This window comes from Odocoileus virginianus, chromosome 10, assembly GCF_023699985.2.
Source record: "Odocoileus virginianus isolate 20LAN1187 ecotype Illinois chromosome 10, Ovbor_1.2, whole genome shotgun sequence".
NCBI classification, from domain to species: domain Eukaryota; kingdom Metazoa; phylum Chordata; class Mammalia; order Artiodactyla; family Cervidae; genus Odocoileus; species Odocoileus virginianus.
In genome coordinates, this window is record NC_069683.1 from 34,515,069 (window position 1) to 34,535,932 (window position 20,864).

At 45.4% G+C, this 20,864-nt stretch overlaps 1 protein-coding gene across 4 annotated transcripts in view; it reads right to left on the reverse strand.

The window, feature by feature from the left end:
- The window catches only part of IRAG1 (inositol 1,4,5-triphosphate receptor associated 1), a 132,608-nt gene that overhangs the window by 31,660 nt on the left and 80,084 nt on the right, over positions 1-20,864 (reverse strand). For all 4 annotated transcript variants that reach the window (XM_070473383.1, XM_070473382.1, XM_020911116.2 and 1 more), the window contains exons 9-14: positions 19,502-20,119; positions 17,571-17,649; positions 11,209-11,332; positions 3,499-3,529; positions 1,011-1,151; positions 411-542 (exon numbers count right to left, since the gene is read on the reverse strand). In XM_070473383.1, coding sequence (XP_070329484.1) covers positions 411-542; positions 1,011-1,151; positions 3,499-3,529; positions 11,209-11,332; positions 17,571-17,649; positions 19,502-20,119 — 1,125 coding nt within the window. The remainder of the gene's footprint in view (positions 1-410; positions 543-1,010; positions 1,152-3,498; positions 3,530-11,208; positions 11,333-17,570; positions 17,650-19,501; positions 20,120-20,864) is intronic.

Genomic DNA, 20,864 nt, shown 5'->3' on the forward strand with positions numbered 1-20,864 from the left:
ATTAGAAATCTCCAAGGAAGGTAGCACGCAGCAGTCTAAATTGCTTTAGTTGTGTCTGACTTTTTGTGACCCCACAGACTGTAGCCTCCCAGGTTCCTCTGTCCTTAGGATTCTCCAGGCAAGAATACTGGAGTGGGTTGCCATGCCCTCCTTCAGGAGATCTTCGCAACCCAGGGATTGAACCACCATCTCTCACATCTCCTGTACTGGCAGGAGGGTTCTTAATCACTGGCATAAAAGTGTTTTCTGGGGGAGCACATTAAGAGTTGAGTGGTCTGCCAAAAATACTCTGAAACAATTGCAATTGTGACATAGGATGTCTGGCCCAGAGGAAGACATCAGTCAGTGGGGTCTGCAGTTGTCAGTGCTTACACTGCGGCCCCAGTTACAAGAGGCAGAGCAGAGCTCACCTGGCGAACGGCCCCCACCATCTCGGCACGGCTGGAGAGGCGGGCAGCCAGGCGGTGCAGGACAGCAATGTCCTCCAGCAGCTTCTGGTAGGTCTCCCGGTGCTCACAGTGGTGCCAGAGGGAAGCTGAGGACTGGGGAGGGAGAAGGAACATCACCTGGGGTCCTCACAGACCAAGACTTGACTTGCACTGTCCTGACCAAGAGGAGGGGCCTCTGTAGGCCACCAGCTGCAGCTGTTTCTGGGGTTGGAGAAGCCCAGTGTGGACACCATATACCTGGCCAGCCCGGAGGAAGGGAATCACATCCAGATCTCTGGCGCCCAAGGTGCTCCCTCTGTCATCCCAGGTCACCCAGCCCCCTTTCTGAAAAGCTGCTGAGGGCTCAAAGCCCTTATACACAGCCCTGAGGTAACCAGGTCTTCAGGATCTCAGTCTCAGCTCCTCTCAGCTCTCTGAGGAAGATTCTGCCTGGCTCAGGGCCTCAGCCCCATTTCTCATTTCACGAGACTCTCCTTGGTGACTAAGAAAAGCGGGACACCTGGCCCAGTCCCTGGGGACAGTCCCTCCTGCAAAGCTTCTCCAATCAGGCTTTGCAATTACCGTAATGGAAGCTTTGAAGTTTTCCAGTTCCTTCTCCGTGTTTTCCTCTGTCAGGTTGCGTTCCCTTTCCGCCTGGTTAATTCTAGATTCCAGGGTGTAGCTGTCATTTCTAAAGGCCAAGGACAGTTGTACAAACACGTTCTGTTGGGAACAAGAGTGTGGGAGAAGCGCTAGGAGGAGGTACTGAAGGGACCAAGGCTGCCGGCGAGTTTTTTGCATGAGCATTTACATCACCTCATGGAACCAGCCCCCCCAAGCAGTCGAGTACAAGTGAAACTCTCCCTTCATGGAGCAAACTGCACAAAAGATGGTGAAACAGCAACTTGAGGTCCGTGCTAGGTCCTTCCCAGGACCAGAAGACCAAATGTGTTTTACTGATAAACAATAAGACAGTAACACTTGGCTTTTTCCTAAATGTCAAGAAACTAACATCCTGTATTTGGGTTTAGATAAACTCAAGCCAACAGAGCTGACTGTGTAAGCAATTTGGATTCATGCTAGGATTTATGGCACGTGAGTTTTGGAGGTTTCGCATGAAACTACCATATTTAAAGAAACCCCACTTGAGATGTTAGCCTGCTGATCCAAAGCACATTTCAATCGGCATCTTACCTGAATATTCCAAATCCTACATTGAAAGCAGCTTTTAGAAGTTGCCAGGAGATTAAATAAAACCAGGTATGATTCTGTTAGGAGAAGTTTTCTGGAAAGAGTATTCCATGCCAAAAATGCAGCCTGCATGAATGAACTTTGAAAGTTGGGGTTCATCACACATGGAATTCCTGGGCTAGTAGGAAACTGCTGGAGAGGAGAGACAGACAGATGGACTCTATACACAGGAAGGAAACAATGGCCTTCATCTGCCTTGCCTGCATCAAGTGGTAGCAGATTTCCACCCTTCGGGTGAGCCGATTCTGCCTGAACATCTGAGGTTCATGTAACAGGGTCCACGGTGCGTAGACATCTCCAGATGGAGAACCAAAAACTGAGCTACTCAATGAGATGATGAGAGCAACACCGAAATTGTCTCTGTATCAAATGTCTTCTCTGCGCCAGCACTTTCATGCACCTTAGCTCATTTCATCCCTCAACCACATTCTGCGTCAGGAACTGCTGTGTCCACTTTATGGGTAAAGAGATGGAGACCAAGAGAGGTCATTAACTGGCTCAAGGGGCCACAAAGGAGTAGCAGAGACAGGATTCGGCCTCAGACTGATTGCAAAGCCTGTGCTCCTTTGACTGTGCTGACCACGGATTGTGTCCATAGACATTGAGGACAGGAGCGCACTGTTAACCAAACCACCCACGGCCATCTCCACCAACGTCAGCGGGTGGGGTTTTTCTGTTCTGCCCAAACCTCAGTCAGGTTTACCAGTAATGGTCAAAGTTTTGTTCCCTGTACCTGGGTTATCCCCTTTAAAAGCAGTGCAATATAAAGTGCCCTAAATTCAGTCGGAAGACGAGGATCCAAATGTTGGTTCTGCTAAGCACTGGGTATGGGATCTCAGATGAGTCATTTAGTCCCTTAGTTTCCTCCTTTGTTCTGCTTCCTACTCTACCTGTTTCTCAGAGCTGATGAGAGGGTCAGCTGAAAGGACGGACATGTGTGTGTCACGGGCTGTAAGTGCCATGTCTGTGTGCCAGGCAATTGTTACTATCTGTGCCAGTATTTCACATTGTCTATCTCTCTTTGCTCATGTGGTCCACTGCGTCTCAGAAAGAGTATGTTCGCTTTCTTGTTATCAGGGTAAACCATGCTATAAGACTGGAAAACCTTCCATCCTCCTAAGCTGGAGTGAAAAAGATTCTGGAATCATCTATATTCTTGCTCTCTTCCTTCTACCAGCAACATAATTGCCATGGAAACAAACTACTGCTGTTGTCAGAGGTCCTCACTCTCTTACCTCCAATGCATTCTCTTTGTGCATCTACCCCTTCACCGGAATGAAATGCCTCCCAGCTCTCTCACCACCCCCACTGGGACAGCATCTCTGCAGAGACAAGGAGGCTCTGCGGGGAATCAGTCGAGGGGAGAGAGCTGCCCTCACAGTCTCTCACCATGGCTGAACTGGCTTATGTCTGAAACACTCAGAAGGAAACACCCTCTTCTTCCAAAGTTTGAAACATGAAATCTGACCCTATTTTAATAATTTTAAAATAAATTTGATGTCACTCTGCAGCCTCCCAGCAGCTGACTTTGTGTACCTAAGTAATGTTTTAAAGAAAACAATCTTTGAAGAAATATGGGACTTCCAATTACCTTCTTATCCCTGACCAAAGTTGTTAAAATCTTCCATTAACTGGGGTGGGGTGGGGTGGGGGAATGGCTGGTTCAATTGGTCTGATCACAGTGCCCATATTTCCTCCATGGTCACTCGTTCTCATGTTTGTGTACAAACGTCAGGAGCAGAGGCTGGAGAAGGGAATGTTTTGAATAAATCCACTCATGCTTAAGTACTCAATTTCATAAAGCACTGGAATTACTTACCTCGACTTCCTTTTCAGTGAGTGGAGGGGCACTGTGAAAAGAAAAAAACACAGAAATGAACTTTATCCAACCCATGAAATAAACCCAAAGGTGCCTTTGAACAACCAGCAGACCAGGTGTTTCCAGGAATTGGAGTAAGCAGGACCGCCGAGATGGAAAAGATGCAGGGTGCAGTTTGCGTGAGTTCTATAACCAGTGAGATACCGCCCAGACACTGACTCCTACAGAGGAAGAGGAAAATACTAGATTCTGGGGTCAGTGCTCTCCAAGTGCCTCTACTAACTGTGACTTTGGATGAGCTATTTAAGTTTGCTCATCTGTAAAATGGGAATAGTATCTACCTTGCAGGAGTCTTATAAAGAATATGTGTATGTGTGTAAAAATATGTACACAATACATGTATATATGGGCTTATTTTCACACATATATGACATCTACACAATTGTTTATGTGTATATACATATACAAGCATATATACGTATGTACATACGTGTATGTGTACATCTGTGTATATACATGTGATGTCTACACTTGGTGGGCACTCAGGAGATGTTGACTATTACTATGACTAACAGGCGCGTTGTGAAGTCTTAATGAGAGAATACACAAGCTATATACTTTATGAGTTGTATACATCTGAACAGCCATTATCATTTTTCCGGGGCTGCTCAGGTCTGCAAAGCCTGACGCTTCTTTTGCCCCTGAGGACTGTGACAAGGGTGCATGTGAGCCAGAGAATAAATGGTAGGAAAGAGTGGCCAGAGCTCTTCTCCCCACAAAGACCTCGTCTGATGGCTGGAATCAGATCGGGTGAGAAAGTCCCAGCTGGTGCAGAGGGCGTGGCTCCCCCAGCAAGCATGCTCCACTCTGCACGCTCGCTCTGCCACCACTCTGGCAGGTGACTAAAGCTAGCCCAGCTCAGAAACCTGGACAACGTAAATAACACACAGGCCCTTTCCTGTGCTGGGGAGGGAGGACGAGGAGGAGTCCCACCGGCGTCACAGGACTTGGCAACACAGCGTGCCATCAATAAGGCTCTCAGGAAACACAGCTTCCTCCCTTTGACGGGTGTGGAGGGACCCTGGGAGCAAAGGTAGGGGTCAGCAGTCTCTGCAAGGGGCTGGTTCTCACCCGGGACAAGGGACTATGAGAACCTTCCTGTTAGGATGAGACAACAGGACCCCACGGCCATCCAGTCCGCAGAGTACAGAGCACGAGATAAACAAGTGCAAAGATGTTGGATGCTTGCAATTCTTGCCACGACCCCATCCATCAGGCCCTTTCCTCTGGGGACCAGCCAACAATCTCAGTTCTCCTATAGAGCATGCACATCTTGCCTAAATGGTGTATCAGAACTTACTGAGCTTACCTTTGACTCTTGACTTTGTTTGGACATTATGTGAAAATTACATATTTTCATCAATTATTAACCAAACTTATTTTTCAACCTTGATTACTCACTGGCTACTTTTCTTTTTGCTATAGAACACTTTTTTTTTTTTTAATGTACAAGGCCTTGAGGGCCCAGGGAAGTGTGGTTTAGGTAAAGAACTGCATGACAAGGCCAGCTCCCAGAGCAGAGAGCTCTGCCTCATGAACTGTCACTGGCAGGCAAGGGGGCAAAGACATTACCCTCCAGAAAGGTGGTGACGTTTGAGGAGACTAGTTTGGATGTCACTGTGTGCCTCAGAATTCGAACTGCCTTAAGAGGCCTTAGAATAAAATCAAGGGCCTCTGTGAACTGTCCCCTACCAGACTCTTTTTCTCACTCTTCAGCCATGTTGGCTGTTTCCTCTTCAAACACACTTACCTCATGTGGCCCCAGGGCCTTTGCATTTACTGTTCTTCCCTTTTTTTTCGTTCTCTTACATTTGTAATTCAGTAGTTTTTAGTATATTCATAGAAGTGTACAAACATCATTACAGTCAACCTTAGAACTTTTTAATCATCCCAAAAGGAACGCTGAGCCAATTAGCAGTCACTCTCCCAACCCCCATCCTGAGCCCTAGACAATCACTAATCTACTTTGTCTCTGTGGATGTCCCTATTCTGGATATCTCATATAAACGGAGTCATACAACACGTGACTGACTTCTTTCACTTACCATAATGTTTTCAAGGTTCATCCACCTGGTAGCATATACAAATACTTCATTTTTATGGCTGAATAGTATTCTATTCTACAGATACATCATTTTACTTATCTGTTTATCAGTTGATAGGCATTTGGTTTGTTTCCATTTCTAGCTATTATGAAAAATGCTTGCGTCTGAACATTAACATTCCAGTTTTTGTGTGGGCACATATTTTCATCTCTGCTATATATGTAGGAGTGAAATTGCTGGGCCATACAATAACTGTATGTTTAACTTTTTGATGAATTGTTATTCAAAGTGGCTGGACCATTTTACTGAGAATTTCAATTCCTACACATCCTCACCAACATTTGCTACTGCCCATGTTTTTTATTGTGCTTCCGTGGTGGCAGTCAGTAAAGCATTGGTCTGCGATGTGGAAGACCTGGGTTCGATTCCTGGGTTAGAAAAATCCCCTGGAGGAGGGCATGGCAACCCTCTCCAGTATTCTTTCCTGGAAAATCTCCATGGACAGAGGAACCTGGAGGTCTGCAGTCCATGGGGCCACAAAGAGTTGGATATGACTGAGCGACTAAACATAGCACAGCACATGTTTTCTATTATAACTATTCTAGGGACTTAAAATTATATCTCATTTTAGCCATTTATGATAAATGATAAATCACTGATTTAATGACATTATTATTCATGATAAACCATTTGAATTTGCATTTCCCTAATGACTAAAAAGTGAGGAAAGGAAGGCACCTAAAAGATGGCAGAGTAGAAGGATATGCGCTCATCTTCTCTGAGAACTCCAAAACTGCAGCTAACTGCTGAACAATCATTGACAGGAGAATGTTGGATCCTACCCAAAAAAGACCCCACATCCAAGGGCAAAGGAGAAGCCTCAACAAGGGTAGGAGGGGAAAAATCACATTTAGAATCAAACCCCATAACTTCCAGAGATGCTCAGAGGGGTCAAACAAAACCTTGTGCATGCCAGGACCCAGGGACCCCACAAGAGACTGAGCCAAACCTGCCTTTGAGTGTTTGAATGTCTCCTGTGGAGGTATGGGTCAGCAGTGGCCTGCCGCGGGGACAGGGACTCTGGCAGCAGCAGACCTGGGAAGCAAGGCATGTGAGCCCCACCATAGAGCCATCAAGCAGACAAACCCACAAACTAGAGCAATAACCCCACAAGAGACTGAGCCAGACTTGCCTATGAGTGTCCAGGAGTCTCCAGTGGAGGCATGAGTGGACAGTGGCCTTCCATGGGGTCAGGGGCACTGAATACAACAGTCCTGGCATAAGTCCGTTTGAAGGAGGACCCCCTACCATGGTTTGGCCTCAGGCCAAACTACAGGGAGAGAACACAGCCCCACCCATCAACAGAAAATTGGGTTAAAGATTTACTTAGCATGGCCCTACCCATCAGAGCAAGACCAGGATCCCCCACAGCCAGTCCCTACCATCAGAGGGACCTACCACCCACAAACCTCTTATCCTTATCCATCAGAGGGCAGACAGAATGGAAACTACAGTTACAGAGAACTAACCAAACTGATCACTTGGATCACAGCCTTGTCTAACTCAATGAAACTATGAGCCATGAAACTATGTAGGGCCACCCAGGACGGACAGGTCATGGTGGAGAGTTCTGACAAGATGTGGTCCACTAGAGAAGGGAATGGCAAATCACTTCAGTGATTTGAGAACCCCATGAACATTTTGAAACGTCAAAAAGTTAAGACACTGAGAGATGTGGGTGCCCAATATGTTACAAGAGTGGAGAAATAACTCCAGAAAGAATGAAGAAGCTGAGTCAAAGCAAAAACAACACCCAGTTGTGGTTGTGACTGGTGATGGAAGTCAAGTCAGATGCTGTAAGGAACAATATTGCATAGGAACATGGAATGTTAGGTCCATGAATCAAGGTAAATAATTGGAAGTGGTCAAACAGAAGTGAGGCAAGAGTAAGCATCAATATTTTAGGAATCAGTGAACTAAAATGGACCGAAATGAGTGAATTTAATTTGGAAGATCATTATATCTACTACCGTGGGCAAGAATCCCTTGGAAGAAATGGAGTAGCCCTCATAGTCAACAAAAGAGTCCAAAATGCAGTACTTGGGTACAATCTCAAAAATGACAAAATGATCACTTTCGTTTCCACGGCAAACCTTTCAATATCACAGTGATCCATGTCTATGCCCCAACCACTAATGGTGGAGAAGCTCAAGTTGAATGGTTCTGTGAAGAGATACAAGACCTTCTAGAGGTAATACCAAGAAAAAGATATCCTTTTTATCATAGGGGACTGGAATGCAAAACTAGGAAGTCAAGAGGTACCTGGAATGACAGGAAAGTTTGGCCTTGGAGTAAAAATGAAGCAAGCCAAAGGTTGACAGAATTTCGCCTGATCATAGCAAACACTCTCTTCCAGCAACACAAGAGACGACTCTACACACGGACATCACCAGATGGTCAATACCGAAATCAGATTGATTATATTCTTTGCAGCCAAAGATGGAGAAGCTCTCCAGAGTCAGCAAAAACAAGACCAGGAGTTGACTGTGGCTCAGATCATGAACTTATTGCAAAATTCAGACTTAAACTGAAGAAAATAGGAAAAACCAGTAGACCATTAAGATATGACCTAAATCAAATCCCCTACAACACAGTGGAAGTGACAAATAGATTCAAGGGATTAGATCTGATACAGAGTGCTTGAAGAACTATGGACAGAGGTTCAGAACACTGTACAGGAGGTGGTGATCAAAACCATCACCAAGAAGAAGAAATGCAAAAAGGCAAAATCATTGTGTGAGGAGGCCTTACAAATTGCTGAGAAAAGAAGAGAAGCAAAAGGCAAAGGAGAAAAGGAAAGATATATCCATCTGAATGCAGAATTCCAAAGAACAGCAAGGAGAGATAAGAAAGCCTTACTCAGTGATCAATGCAAAGAAATAGAGGAAAACAACAGAATGGAAAAGACTAGAGATCTCTTCAAGAAAATTAGAGATACCAAGGGAATATTTCATTCAAAGATGGGATCAATGAAGGACAGAAACAGTATGGACCTAACAAAAGCAGAAGATATTAAGAACAGGTGGCAAGAATACACAGAAGACCTATACAAAAAAATCTTAATGACCCAAATAACCATGATGGTGTGATTACTCACCTAGGGCCAGACATCCTGGAGTGTGAAGTCAAGCGGGCCTTAGGGATCATCACTACAAAGAAAGCTAGTCGAGATGATGGGATTCCAGCTGAGCTATTTCAAATCCTCAGAGATGATGGTGTGAAAGTACTACACTCAATATGCCAGCAAATTTGGAAAACTCAGCAGTGGCCACAGGACTGGAAAAGATCAGTTTTCATTCCAATCCCAAAGAAAGGCAATGCCAAAGAATGTTCAAACTACCACACAATTGCACTCATCTCACACACTAGCAAAGTAATGCTCAAAATTCTCCAAGCTAGGCTTCAACAGTGCTTGAATTGACAACTTCCAGATGTTCAAGTTGGGTTTAGGAAAGACAGAAGAACCAGAGATCGAATTGCCAACATCTGTTGGATCATAGAAAAAGCAAGAGAATTCCAGAAAAGCATCTACCTTTGCTTCATTAACTATACTAAAACCTTTGACTGTGTGGATAACAGCAAACTGTGGAAAATTCTTAAAAGAGATGGGAATACCAGACCACCTTACCTGCCTCCTGAGAAATCTGTGTGTAGGTCAAGAAGCAACAGTTAGAACCAGAACATGGAACAGCAGACTTGTTCAAAACTGGGAAAGGAGTATGTCAAGGCTGTATATGGTCACTCTGCTTATTTAACTTATATGCAGAGTACATCATGCGAAATGCCAGACTGGATAAAGCACAAACTGGAATCAAGACTGCTGGGAGAAATATCAACAACCTCAGATATGCAGATGACACCACCCTTATGGCAGAAAGTGAAGAGGAACTAAAAAGCCTCTTGATGAAAGTAAAAGAGCAGAGTGAAAAAGCTGGCTTAAAACTCAACATTCAAAAAACTAAGATTATGGCATCCAGTCCCATCACTTCATGGCAAATAGATGGGGAAATAATGGAAAGAGTGACAGACTTTATTTTCTTGGGCTCCAAAATCATTGCAGATGGTGACTGCAGCCATGAAATTAAAAGATGCTTATTCCCTGGAAGAAAAACTATGACCAACCTAGACAGCATATTAAAAAGCAGAGACATTACTTTACCAACAAAGGTCCATCTAGTCAAGGCTATGGTTTTTCCAGTAATCATGTATGGATGTGAGAGTTGGACTATAAAGAAAGCTGAGCACCTACGAATTGATGCTTTTAAACTGTGGTGTTGGAGAAGACTCTTGAGAGTCCCTTGGATTGCAAGGAAATCCAACCAGTCCATCCTAAAGGAAATCAGTCCTGAATATTCATTGGAAGGACTGATGCTAAAGCTCCAATATTTTGGCCTCCTGATGTGAAGAGCAGACTCATTTGAAAAGACCCTGAAGTTGAGAAAGATTGAAGGCAAGAGGAGAAGGGGACAACAGAGGATGAGATGGTTGGATGGCATCATCGATTCAATGGACATGAGTTTGAGCAAGTTCTGGGAGTTAGTGATGGACAGGGAAGCCTGGTGTGCTGCAGTCCATGAGATCACAAAGAGTCAGACATGACTGAGTGACTGAACTGAATGACTAATGATGCTGGGCATCCTTTCACGTGTTTATTGACCCCTCATACATATGTATGTATGTATTTCTTAGAAGAAATGTCTATTTAAATCTTTTGTCCACTTAAAGATATTAGTTGTCAATAGTACCCAGCCATAAAGAACAAAGTTGAAACTTTGCCATCTGCAGCAACATGGATGGGCTTGGAGGGCATTATGATAGGTAAAATAAGTCAGACAGAGAAAGACAAATATTGTCTGATCTCACTTATGTGAAATCTGAAGAAATACAGCAAGCTAGTAAACATAACAAAAGAAAAGCAGACTTACAGATACAGGTTTACCAGTGTGGAGAGGGAAAGAGGAAGGAAGAAGGAGAGTATAGGAATGGGGATTAAGAGGTACAAACTATAAAAAAAAGAAAAGCTGTAAAGATATATTGTACAAAAACAGGGTATATAATATTTTATGATGACTATAAATGGAGTACAACCTTTTAAAATTGTGAGTCATTATATTGCATATTTGTAACATATAATATTGTACAACTATATTTCAATAAAAAATTTAAAATTATTTTTAAAATTTCACAAATGTTGTGTTATTGAATTATAAGTTCTTTATATATCATAGAAACAAGTGCCTTATCATACACAAGCTTTGCAAATATTTCCTCCTATTCTTTGGGTTGTCTCTTCACTTTCTCGAAGGCATTGTTTGCATCACAAAAAGAATGTTCACTTATGAACCTTACCTGCTCTCTGAGTTGGAACCACCTCACCTGGCCCTTTATTATTCTTTTTGTTTTGGGTGCATTAGCCCTGCCTGGACTATTGGACTTTGACCCTTCTGGGGTCCAAACTCAAGCCTGGTGCTCTTGTGTTCCATCCAGAGTCAAATACAGTGGCCACCCAGTGTGTGCTTTTGTGCAGCTCATGCCCCGATTTTACCTTCCAGGGAGGGACTTGTGGACCCGCAGTTTGCGAAGCAGCACATCAGAAATATTGGGCATGACATCCAGCCCACCTTTTGACTCTTCTTCCTCAATAGCTGAGGAGAGTTCAGAAGGGTGTCCTGGAAAAACACAAAAAATTATTTAAATTATAAAGTGTCTGTTTGAAATCACAGTAGTATTCTTGGCAATTTGCTTAAGGGGGTAAGGAAGAACTTTAACATTTATTAGAACCTGGTTATATGCCAGGGGCTTCATAATTGTTATTTTATCCTCACAATAACCCAATAAGCTAGACTTTAATCATCCCATTTTACAGGTGGGTAAACCAAGACTCAGCAAGATTAATATTGTGTTGGCCAAAAAGTTCATTTGGGTATATCCAATCAAACCCTTTGGCCATGCTTACGGTCACAGAACTGGTAAATGGCAAGGACTATGAACAGTTCTATCTGTTCCAAGTTCTCTGTTCTTCCCACTGCTCCCCACAGTACCAAGAAGTCTCTTTTGTCTAGGGTCTGAGATTGGTTTTTGGCAATTGGAAGCTGGTTGGCTCTTTGGCTATACTGTTTAGAAAAATCCCCTCTATTTGGCAGGCTTCTCAGGAGGCCAGCTGCCCAACTAATCTTCCTCAAATGAATTCCACTATCTGTGTCCTGCTTAGAAATAAGCATTTGCTTCCATATTCCGACAGATGGGAGTAGAAACAGGGTTTTTCCAGAGTAAAGCTAAGGTCATTAGATCTTTGATCTTTTGTGGATCTCTGAAATAGTTGCCTCTGAGTTAGTTGTCCTGAGTTGCCTCAGGACTAATAAAAAGCTTTTTTTTTTTTTTCAAATGTCTCCTAAACCTTTCCTTGGTCTATGCTCTGAAGACAGAAATAACAAGCCAAGTGTTCCTCTTTCCCACAAATTTTTCTCATGTTCATAGAGAGCTCCAAAGCTTCCTTTCTCCATTTTCCCAACTGTTCAGCGTGGCCTCTAACGTCCCATGCCCCCACATTCTGGCTATTGCTACCCCAGAGGCTCCAATGCGCTCCATCAAACTCTTATCTCTGGAGCTTGTTGGCAACGTCCTTTGCACTGACCTCAGTTATTCATTTGGCATAGACTTGCTGTGCCCTACGGGCTCATAGCACACTTAGAATTAAAAGTCTCAAATCTCTTTCACTTGAGCTAAATCAAATATCGATGTATCATACAATGCTTACTTTCCATTGCAGGACTTTATATAGTTATCCATCTTTTACCATCTTTCATGGATTTGGGCGTAGCAGATTTCCAGAACGATAGTCAAGGCCTGAGATCAGGACTATGGGCAAGGTTGTAGTAGGCATGTAAATGGAGCTAAGATTGGGAGTCATGAATTAGAAGCCTCCTCAAGCGAGATCACGTGGTGAAATGATTAGGTATACTTTGGCTCTAGGTGAAGAATGTTTACATGCTTAGATCTTTCCAACAACTGAACAGTGTTGATGATATTCCTGGTCCTCAAGGCATCCAGCAAAGTCTGGAGAGCCATCTGTCAGAGCCAGGGCAGTCAGCAATCCTTCTTGGGATATGAGACTCTACTCATATCACATAGCTAGTTCTCTTAGCTACCTGTCACCTCTTGAGCTCTGCCCTGACACTGCTCTCTGACATTTCCATGTGACAGATGGCAAATCTTGTGATGCCTTTGGCCTTACTCTGCCTTTATGTATCCCCACTGCACCCAGCAGGGAGATAATGAAGAAGTGGGCTCCTGAGAAATCTTTAGGATTGACAGAAATATACAAGATCTAATAATCATAGGGAAGTCATATGAGGGGGTTTTTGCCTGGAAAAGTCCCCTAGGTAGAACCCCACCCACTAAAATAGCTGTCTTAAGAGTGATCCATGGGATTTCCCTGGTGGTCCAGTGGCTAAGACTCTGGGTTTCCAGTGCAGGGGGCCCAGGTTCGATCCCTGGTCAGGGAAATAGACCCCACACGCATCAACTAAAGATCTCACATGCCACAATGAAGATCAAAGATCCTGCATGCTGCAGCTAAGAACTGGCACAGCCAAATAAATAAGTAAATATTATTTTTTTAAATGGTGATCTTAGAACTAGTGGCTCTCAGAACCAGCCACCCTCCTGATTGCAATCAAATTGACAACAATGCCAACAAAAAAAATGTAAAGTCAACTAAAAATATATCACAACTCTCAAATACAAGAAAAGATAATAATCTTTAAAAATAATGGTCAGAGAAAAAATTTCCTAGAAATAAATGTAGAGCTCCCAACATTGTTAACTCTTTCTTCCTCCCTCAAAGAATCAGTCTAGAGAGGAAGATATCAGAGGTAATAGTAAGGTTGTGACAAACTTTTGTAGCCACTTTTGTGACTACAGAGCCAGAAGAGAACAGGGCCAACGGGTGAGTGGGCAGATGCAGAGGTGTTCAGAAAGTTTCTCTAGAGTAGAAGATCTCCACCCCACCAAACAACACTCCAACAAGACGAAAAATTGCCTGTCCTGCTGTTTGTTTTTCATACTGAGGAGGAGAGGAGAAGAAAGGAAAAGCAGAATGATAACACGGTATTCTACCAGAGCTGATGATTTCAAACAATATAAAGGGATTTACCAGAAAGGAAGATACATGAGAAAATAAATCAAACAAGTCCCTCTGATGGAGTGAGTGGCAGAAGACACATGGAAAACCCCAGCTGAAAATTGACCCACCCATCCTGCACTTCTGAGAAATAGCAGAGTGGCCAAACTCTTTGAATTTTGTCTGTCTTTTCTTTCCTTTCTCTGGCAGAAGAGTGAGAGTGGCTGCTGGCAATGGATGGGTCAAGGGTGGAAAATAAACACCTGGGCAGATTGTCCCTATAATTCTACCCTGAATTGGCGAAATAATCCATGCCTTACTACTGCCCACCCAAGGGAATAGATATACCACTCCCCCACTTCGCTGTAATAAATTCAAGTGCTACGGTAGGAAAAAGTTATAGAAAAAGAGCAGAAACCAACCCACAATCACCACCACCCACAGCTCTGTCTGAACTTCCCCTTTCCCCCATTCTCCAGGCAGTGACCAAGCAGACACAAAACACCCGGTCCTCAACTAAGCGCTGCCAGGAGGACAGATCTCAGAAGAGGTAGGAAGAAGTCAATGAAAATTGATCTACATGATATATCTAGGTCCAGAGAAACTTCAAGTAGACATGTTCTTATCAAAAATAAATTAAATGAAAACAAATGTCATGGCAACTACACAAAAATAGTCAAAAGAGGAAGGAAAGTGGGGAGGAAGGTATAAAGGAAAGAAAGGAAACATGCAGGACACAGATGTTAGGATGGAAGCAGAGATGCAAGAAACACGTCAAAATGCATTTTGTGTCAAGGGTATGCCACAAGTGCTTTGACTCAAGGGGTAATTAGAACCCCCCCCCCAAAATGAAAATAAGAACCAGAGGTGAAATTAGAGGATGGCATAAGATGGAAGAAGATTACAATCTGAGAAAATAAACTGAAGACCAAAAATAATAAAACAAAGCAAAAAATTCTAAAAATATAGATCTAACCAATATGTTGGAAATATGAAGAAATAAAAACAAAGCTTCAAGTTCAGTTAGTGGAGGAAACTGAGATGAGCTCAAGGAATAAAAAAGGAAAGAAAGATTAAAGTATTGAGAGGTAGAATAATGGACCTACAGTGGGGACACTGATGAGAAATTTCCAGATTATGGTGGCTCTGAAGTAGGAGAGAAACAAAAGGAACAAAGAACAGAGTCAAAGATAAGAGAGAAGAAAAAATGTCCTCCATGGAGAGAAAAGCCAAATTTGCAGACTGAAAAAGCACACCAGTACAGGAAAAAATACATGTATATATAATCTTATTCTTTCTATGTATGTAGATATATCTTATATAGATCTTTATATATGGATAGGGAAATGCTTCTCCAACTACCCTCATAGAAAGAGTAAGCCACCTACAGGGAAAGGTGAAGACTGAGAGGTGCTGTAAGTAAGCTGGTCTTAGACTTCTCAGCAACACTGAATACAGGGTAGCATCTATAAAGACCTGGGGAAAAGAGAGATCCAGAATGTATAAACATCCAAGCGCTCTTTCAAGGGACTTCCTTCCCTGGTGGCTCACTGGTAAAGACTCCACCTGCCAATGCAGAAAGGCATGTTCTGTCTCTGGGTCAGGAAGATCCCCTGGAGAAGGGAAGGACAACTCACTCCAGTATTCTTGCCTGGGAAATTTCATAGACAGAGGAGCCTGGTTGGCTATCGTCCATGGGGTCACAAAGAGTGGGACCTGAGTTAGTAACTAAACAGACGAACAGCAACAGTACCTCAATGGTATTTTTGAAGTGTTTATAGTTCTTGTTACTTTGTGGCTTAGATAATCATACACTGCATCCTTTTTAAATGTATATCAAAGACTGGTTCCGGGCCCTTGATTCTGTTTTATTCTGATAAGTACTATACCACTTTAACTACTACTGCCTTATAATATGTTCTAAGTGTATAATCAGTTACTTTTCCCCTCTTGCTGTTTTTTTTAAAAGAGTATTCATTATATTTTAGATATAAAGATTCAGTGAAAATTAATAGAAAGAGCAACTAGACAAGAATTCAGGAGATTGGACTTCATGGCCAAATACCACTTAACAGTGTCTGGTGTCTTTCAATGTGTCTGGTGTCTTTGTGACACTCTGGACTGTAGCATGCCAGGTTCCTCTGTCCATAGGATTCTCCAGGCAAGAATACTAGAGTGGGTTGCCATGCCCTCCTCCAGGGGATCTTCCTGACCCAGGCATCAAATCTGTATCCCCTCCTGGGCAGGCAGTTTCTTTACCACTGAGTCACCTGGGAAGCCCAGTCTTTGAGGTAACAGAATCTTAAATCTTCAGATACATATATCTTATTAAATAAAACAAAATTCAGAAGTATGAGTAAGATAAATACAGATATAACTATATATAAATTGCTAGAAAACAGATTTGCTACCCCAATTAAGGAGAAATAATTGGGCTTCCCTTGTGGCTCAGATGGTAAAGAATCCACCTGCAATGTAGGAGACCTGAGTTTGATCCCTGGGTCAGGAAGATCCTCTGGAGAAGGGAATGGCTACCCACTCCAGTATTCTTGCCTGGAGAATCCCATGGACAGAGTAGTCTGGTGGGCTATAGTGCATGGAGTCGCAAAGAGTTGGACACGACTAAGTGACTAACACATATACACCAGAGAGAATAAAAAGCTGCTGCTTTTTAAGAATTTATGGGGTTGTGGGCAAAATTTTTAAGATAAATCTTTTTCTAGGGTTTTAGACCTGCTTTAATAAAGAAGTTAGAAATTAAAAGTAGAGATTATATCATATTTTTTCCAAAGATCTCATCTAAAGATCATTTTTTAAAAATTAGTTCTTTAAAAAATTACTGGATATTTTACTTCTGTGAATCCGCTTGTCAATGCTGAATAGGTAGGAGTTAGTTGTTATATGTCAGACTGTGTGCTAAGTCACATCAGTCGTGTCTGACTCTTTGCAACCCCGTGGACTGTAACCCGCCAGGCTCCTCTGTCCAAGAGATTTCCCAGGCAAGAATACTGGAGGGCGTTGCCATGCCCTTCCCCAGGGGATCTTCCTGACCCAGGGATTGAATCCATGTCTCCTACGACTCCTGTATTGGCAGGCAGGTTCTTTACCACTAGCACCACCTGGGAAACCCCTATGTCGGACTGGGGGCTTCCATCATAGCTGGTGGAACCGTGGACATGAACACACAACAGTCCTTAGGCAGAAGGCTTCTGTGCTGAGAATGAGTGAATGAGCATCAGCCATCTGGAGAGGGAGCTTGGGGTGGAGGGGAGCAAGACCTCCCCACAAGTCTTTCTTTCTGAAGATAAGTCTGGCAAGACAGTGGGTGGGGCCTTGCAGTCCCCAGGAAGGAGGGGCTGGGGTCTGGACTGCAGATTAGAAAGCAAGAGATGACTCTGATGTCTCAAAAAGAGGAACTGCTCTAGTTGGTGACATCCTGGGTGTGAGAGGAAAAGGAAGCATCAAAAGTTCAGGCCTGGGTCACCCTTCCAGACCCACTAGGTGCTAATGAGGCTCAGGGAGAACTGGCAGGATCTGGAACAGGGGCTGGTTGGAAGGAGGCAAGTTTAGAGGTTCTCTGAGTGAGCAGGAAACACCATCTGATTCATTCATTCATCCATCTGCAAATATTTAGCAAGGGCGTGCTCTGCGTCTGGCCCACACTCGCCACCAGGACGGACAAAGGCCCTGACAGGAAGTGCAGTGTTTACACGTTCAGCTTCTTTGATCTGGAGAAAATGAATCCAGCCCTAGCCTGAGGAGAGTGTCTCTTCAATCCCACCTACCTTTTTCCTGCTCGGCCGCTTCACTAAGTTCTGGAAGCTTGAGCCCCACTAAGTTCTGATTTCTCAGCAGGATGTGCTCCTTTTTAGGGAAAGAAAGACAACATTTCAGATGGCGACCTCACGCTGGACTCCGCCCCTCGGTTCTCTGGCTCTGTGACTGCTCAGTTTCACGGAGCCGACACTAGGAACATGGACTGTCACGACACCCTGAGGGGCACTAGGAAGACCGCTTCTCTCCCGGCCCATAAAGGTGCTAGAAACTCCAGCTTCAGCACCCCATTCCCTGAGTCAGGAATTGTCCTGGCGCGGCCACCTTTTAAAATAGGCCCATGAGCCTCAGAGCGAGAGCGCGGCCAGCCACATGGTGGCTGAAGGCTGGAGGACAAACAGAAGCAGAGCCGGGGGCTCTGGGGAAAGGAAGGTCCCCTGGGTGTAAATGGAGCTGCCAAAGATGGAAACAATCTCTGTGATCTCATGGCTGTGCTTAGCTGGCTGGAGCCTCCCTCCTTGTTGTTCTTGGGCAGTGAGTGCCCGCTTCCGGGACTCGTGGCCTCCCCTGCCCCCAGCTCCTCAGTGGCCTGTGATGGCACCTCTTGAGATATTCAGCTCTCCAGACCAATGAGGACTGCAGATTGCCGCCCCAAGGCAGCAGGCCAGCAGCCCCTTCTGCTGGGGGCCTCACCAGCAGAGCTGGGGACAGATGGGGCTGCTGACTCCAGGTATGTGGCACAGGAAGCCTCACACTTGTACCAAGTCCAAGACCAGCACCCCCAGGAGGAACTGCTGGACAGGGCTCCTCAGCCCCATGACGTGTGCTTTCTAAGAGGGTTTTCTGTGTCCCTGTAGCAGAGGCCACTTGGGCAGTTTGCCTCCTGGATGAAGGCGAGGAAGAGGCCAGCAGAGGGAGCTCTGGCCCAAATGGAAGTCACAGGCAGGGCCCTTTACCTGTTTCTTTAGCCAGCTGCCCACAACCAAGCAGCTCTCAGGACCCCGGATTGGGGTAGCGGTGGGGGCTGGGGATGAGGTCAGATGCAGGGCAGTGGTTAGTGAAATGGGGCTTCCAAATTCTTTGTACTTTACTGAAGAGAGAAATGCAGGGGTCTGGGGGTAGCCTGTTGCCTGGGCCTGCTCTCTGATGCCCAGAAGCCCAAGAAGGCAAATGCCTGACTGTTTGGCTTCCTTGGGGTCACTCCACCCTGTGGAGTCCTGGCTGCCTTGGCCTGTGGTCTGGATTGGCCCTCTGGGGAAGGAGGGCTCAGGTAAGAATTTCTTTGCCTTAGTGACATCTTTTCTTCCTCACATCCAGGGCTCTCTCCACCACCCCCATCTCTGGATGTCCCCCAGTCATTAGCATGGCAGCCTAATGACAGACAGTTGTGTCTGGTTTGACGGCCAGTGAAAGCTGGGGACATCACGGATATTGGAAGAAATTCACCAAGAGGGAGTAGCCCTTTCTGGCCAGGTATGATGGATTTGAGGCCCCTTGTTAACAAGCAACAGGGAGGAAAGCTTGGGGGCATGACAGAAAGAAAAGTCATCCCATCCTTGTCTGTCCAAGGCAACAGAGCGCTCCATCAAAGGCTTCTTGCTCATAAGGCATCAGCTCTGGCTGGAGCGGGGAAACACAGCCCAGCACTGAGGGCCCATGTACCCTTCCACACAACCACTTTCCCCTCAAAATGTGGCTTTGTGTGGCAGCTACTTCCCAACTGACCTCGCCCGAGGGAGCGAGTAAAAGCTCTCAAAGATGATATTTATGCAGAGTGCACAGCCCAGCGGGCCTGGCTTCTCAGGGTGGGGACTTTTAGGGCTCTCCAAAGCCCACGTCTGGGCCAGAGCCACTCCGTTCCAGGGCCCAGCTCAGCCCAGCGACCTCAGCCCAGGGTGGGGACCTGCATGCACAGCCCACCCAGGAGGCCCCAGAAACCCACCTCACGAAGCTTGGTCAGTTTCTGCATCCGCACAGGCTGCACTTGTATCTGAAAGTCTTTGAGTCCGGGTGCCTTGGCCAGCTTGCTGCCAGCTTTGCCTGTAAAACGCTTCTCTTCCTCAGCCAGCGGCAGCTTGGCGAGCACTTTCTGCAGCCGGGGGCCGGGCTCTTCGGGGCCGCTGTCCCAGGAGACCCCCCGCAGCAGTGGCGGCCGGGACGTCGGGGGCCACAGCTCAGCTTTGGAGCCAACCTTGGACCCTGTGGGCTCTCCGATTGTACTCTTCCCCTGGGGGGCCTGGGGAGCCACCCCCCCAGAGCCCTGGGTTGGAGCTCTGGGCAGAGGGTTGCCCTCCTTGGCTGTCTTTGCCAGCGGCTTCCCCAGCTCGCTCTCCACAGGGCCAGGCTGGGGGCTGTTAAGGGCCATCTTCCCACCACTGCCTGGGCCAGAAGCTGGGCCCTTGGGTATGGCCTCCGGGCGCTGGAGGGGATCGAAGTTTTCCTTCTGTTCTATTGTAATTTCTTTGGACTTCTCAACTGTGGGAGAGCGGGGAGTCAGCCTGCCCTGAGACAGTTTTCTCTGGTCATTCTGCTTCCGGTCAGCTAGCCCTTTGAGAACATTCTGAAAGAGACAGAGTAAATTTGGGACCCCGGAGGCAGGTTGGAGAGGAGAAGGGCGAGTTCATTTCTGCCGTGGGGTCTCTACCCCACAGACCCTGCTAAGGGGGGGTGGGCTAGGTAGAAAGGGAGGACTGCAAAGTCACATCTGAGCCAGTAAAAGGAACCTACAAACAAGCCTGGGGTTTGTAAAACAGACAGGACAAGGGGACCTGCCATTCAAAACCTGCCAAGAACTTCTCGAGGGCTAGGAGCTGCAGAGTACAGTGGGACGGAGGGCGGCCCGGGGGCAGTCACAAGTTCTGGCTTTGACTCAACTGCCCCAGATTCTCGCCCTGACTCTGCCTGGCAGGGCCCTTAACTCTTAGGGCCTCGGATTTCCCATCAGGTTTGTAAACTCTCTGAAATTATATGCGAATATATATGTGCTGTTAATGGGCTGTATGTATTTTTCTGGGAAGGGAATCCACGGCTTTCAACAATTTCTCAGAGTTCTATGATCCAGAAGAGGCTACGGATCACTGAATGAGGTGATTCTTGCAAAGCTGACCTTTTACTCTTCAGAAGTTCTGAGATTCTATATCCTTTCATTTCCCCGGGAAACCTGCTTTGTTAGGTGCATGTGGGTCTGTGTGGGTATTTGTGCTGCTGTCCTGTGAGTGTGCTGACACTCCAATAGAGGACTCTATCCCAGACCCAGTTCTATTAATAGATGAGATTATATTCTATGCTGCCCTTGACACCACCTT